This window comes from Brachypodium distachyon, chromosome 1 (genome assembly GCF_000005505.3).
Source record: "Brachypodium distachyon strain Bd21 chromosome 1, Brachypodium_distachyon_v3.0, whole genome shotgun sequence".
In the NCBI taxonomy this organism is placed as follows: domain Eukaryota; kingdom Viridiplantae; phylum Streptophyta; class Magnoliopsida; order Poales; family Poaceae; genus Brachypodium; species Brachypodium distachyon.
This window is the reverse complement of record NC_016131.3, coordinates 23074056-23076933: the sequence shown is the minus strand read 5'-3', so window position 1 is coordinate 23076933 and position 2878 is coordinate 23074056. Positions and strand designations below refer to the sequence as shown.

The following is a 2878-nucleotide window of genomic DNA, read 5'->3' as shown; positions in this document are numbered from 1 at the left end:
AGCAAGACTTTGGCTCCAGGCACTTGGCACTTGCCATGGGAGCATCGCCAGCAGCTGAGAAGAGGTGGTGGCCGGCCTGGCCTGTTGTGGTGGGTACACAGAGGTTTCCCTTGTTTGTTCCCTAGCTCGATCGACTTCCATTAGTAGTTCATTTGCATTTATCATTTACCCAACCCCCTCCTGTGAGTGGGCCCTGCTGGTCTGAACACTTTCTTTCACTCTACTGGCCCCTCAGTACTCTAGCTCCTCCTCGGCTCCTATATATGGCCACATCGACACACACACTCTCCCAAATCAGCTCGAGAACGCTTAGCCACCAAGTGTACTCGATCTCTCCCTCCCTCTTGAGCACCTAGCTCAAGCTTAAGCTTTAGCAGGTCTAGCTGAAGCTACAACAGCGACAGCAATGGCAAGCATCTCCTTGCCGCTGCTGCCGGCCATGGCGGCGGCGGTGCTGCTGTTGGCAATGGCCGTGGGCTCCTCCGACGCGCAGCCATCTCCCGGCTACTACCCGAGCTCGAGGTTCAGGCCGGTGGCGTTCAACCGCGGGTACAAAAACAAGTGGGGCCCCCAGCACCAGACTCTCTCCGGCGACCAGTCCGCGCTCACCATCTGGCTCGACAAGACCTGTGGTACGTACGCATGAAATTCTTTTGTTTTTCGCTTATCTGATTCTGATCTGGGCAGGTTTGTTGGCTAATTGCGAATGTTTTTAAATTTTACTAGCCCAGGTGCATGCATGCATGTACATTTGGCTTTTATTTTAATGGGGTCAGATCAAACAGTATCACCGACGCACGTACGCGCGTGTTCACTGTGCAAATTAAACTTGTGTCGTAGCTAGCGAATGGGACATCACTTGCGCGTACGGCTTGTCCAAAACCGTCGGTGCATGTCAACTTGCGCTTGTTGATTGTGAAAACATACAGTGCGTGTTTTGGGGCCATATATCAGCAAAGTGTCTTGTTTATGCTAATAATTACATACTCCAGTGTTCCTTCTGTTTCATGATTATTGTCCCAAATTTGATAAAAAATGGATGTATATATTTTTAAAAAGTGTCTAAATACATGTAATATTTCAACGAGAAATATGGAACGGAGGGAGCACTGGTTAATCGAGGATGCCGATTAAAATTCCCTTCTGCATATAAAAGTACTAATCGGTGCATTTGCTCTTTGATTATGTTTGAGAATATATATGGCCTTCACGTGCAGGGAGTGGGTTCAAGTCGAAGCATTCATACCGGAACGGCTACTTCGCCACCCGCATTAAGCTCCCCTCCGGCTACACCGCCGGCACCAACACGGCTTTCTACGTAAGCTTTAGCACTACTAATAAACATCTGATTTAATTCAGTAATTTACCCACCAATGGGTAAATTACAAGCAACGGTTAATCCTGATCAAAATGGTTCGATCGCCACGTTCTGATGATGACCGATGCACAAATGCGTATCTGCAGCTGTCGAACAACGAGGCGCACCCTGGTTTCCACGACGAGATCGACATGGAGTTCCTGGGCACCATCCCGGGCGAGCCCTACACGCTCCAGACTAACGTCTACGTCCGCGGCAGCGGCGACGGCCGGATCATCGGCCGCGAGATGCGCTTCCACCTCTGGTTCGACCCCACCGCCGGCTTCCACCACTACGCCATCCTCTGGAACCCCGACGCCATCACTTTCTTCGTGGACGACGTGCCGATCCGGAGGTACGAGCGCAAGACGGAGCTGACGTTCCCGGACCGGGAGATGTGGGCCTACGGGTCCATCTGGGACGCCTCCGACTGGGCCACCGACGACGGCCGCCACAGGGCCGACTACCGGTACCAGCCCTTCGTAGCCCGCTTCGACCGCTTCGTCGTGGCCGGCTGCGCCACCACGGCCCCGGCCTCCTGCCGGCCCGTGCCGGCGTCCGGCCCACGCGGCTCCACGGGGCTCACGCCGAGGCAGTACGCCGCCATGCGCTGGGCGCAGCAGGGACACATGGTCTACTACTACTGCCAGGACTTCCGCAGGGACCGCTCCCTCACCCCCGAGTGCTAGTTACTGCTAGCCGGTGAACAGCGCGCCGGGCACCCGTGAATGGTGCTTTGCTGTCTGTGCCGTGTGTCTGCTGCTGCTATTACTGCTGCAGTGCTACTACTACTGCATTTTGGTTTGTTTGGGAAAGGAAAAAAGGAAAAGGAAAGGGAAAGGTTGTGGCTGCCCTACCGCTGCTGCCTGCTTGCCTGTGGGAGCTAGCTAGGCCGGTGGTTGAGGCGTTGGTCGGTGTGGCATATTGCCAAAAAGGGGTCACTCGATCGTGTCTTTTCATCCGTTTTTTGTTTTGGTTGTGTCTCTTTTCCTTTCGTTATTTCGTTTCACAAGCATAGCCCCAAAGGGGCAAAGACGCATGATTCCACAGGGTGCTCTAATGGAGTATCCTCTCAATGTTAATGATTTATGCAGTATAGAATGGATGTTCTCAATGCTACTAGTAATGATTTATTATATACATGTGGAGTAAACTACTATTCCTGCTCCATTACTAGCAAGTAGTGTCCATTTTTCAGTCGACTTAAGATAGTTATTTCTCAGCCGACAACCAACCCACATCCGATTAAGATTTTCTGATGTTTTGCACCTATATAAATCTTGCACAAATTTTAGTGACCTGAATCAAACGGTTGGTTCCCATCAACTTAGAAATAGTTATTTTTAGTCGTCTTACAAATAACGAAAACCATTACTAATAATCCGAGGAAGGGTTTGATGGACATTCACTGTGGCCTTTTTCTTTTTGCAGCAAGATTAATGTTAGAGCTCAGTTTAAATGAGACACTTCTTCTTTAATTGACGAGTTGGCGAGGTACTACAACTGATTTTGGAAAACCCA

At 50.9% G+C, this 2878-nt stretch overlaps 1 protein-coding gene across 1 annotated transcript; it reads left to right on the top strand.

The window, feature by feature from the left end:
- The first annotated feature begins 270 nt into the window (after positions 1–270).
- Positions 271–2510, top strand: LOC100826830 (xyloglucan endotransglucosylase/hydrolase protein 31). Its single transcript, XM_003563074.4, has 3 exons — positions 271–632; positions 1218–1318; positions 1465–2510. Exons 1-3 carry the CDS (start codon positions 407–409, stop codon positions 2044–2046), a joined length of 909 nt encoding a protein of 302 aa, XP_003563122.1. The 5' UTR covers positions 271–406; the 3' UTR covers positions 2047–2510.
- Positions 2511–2878: the final 368 nt, after the last annotated feature.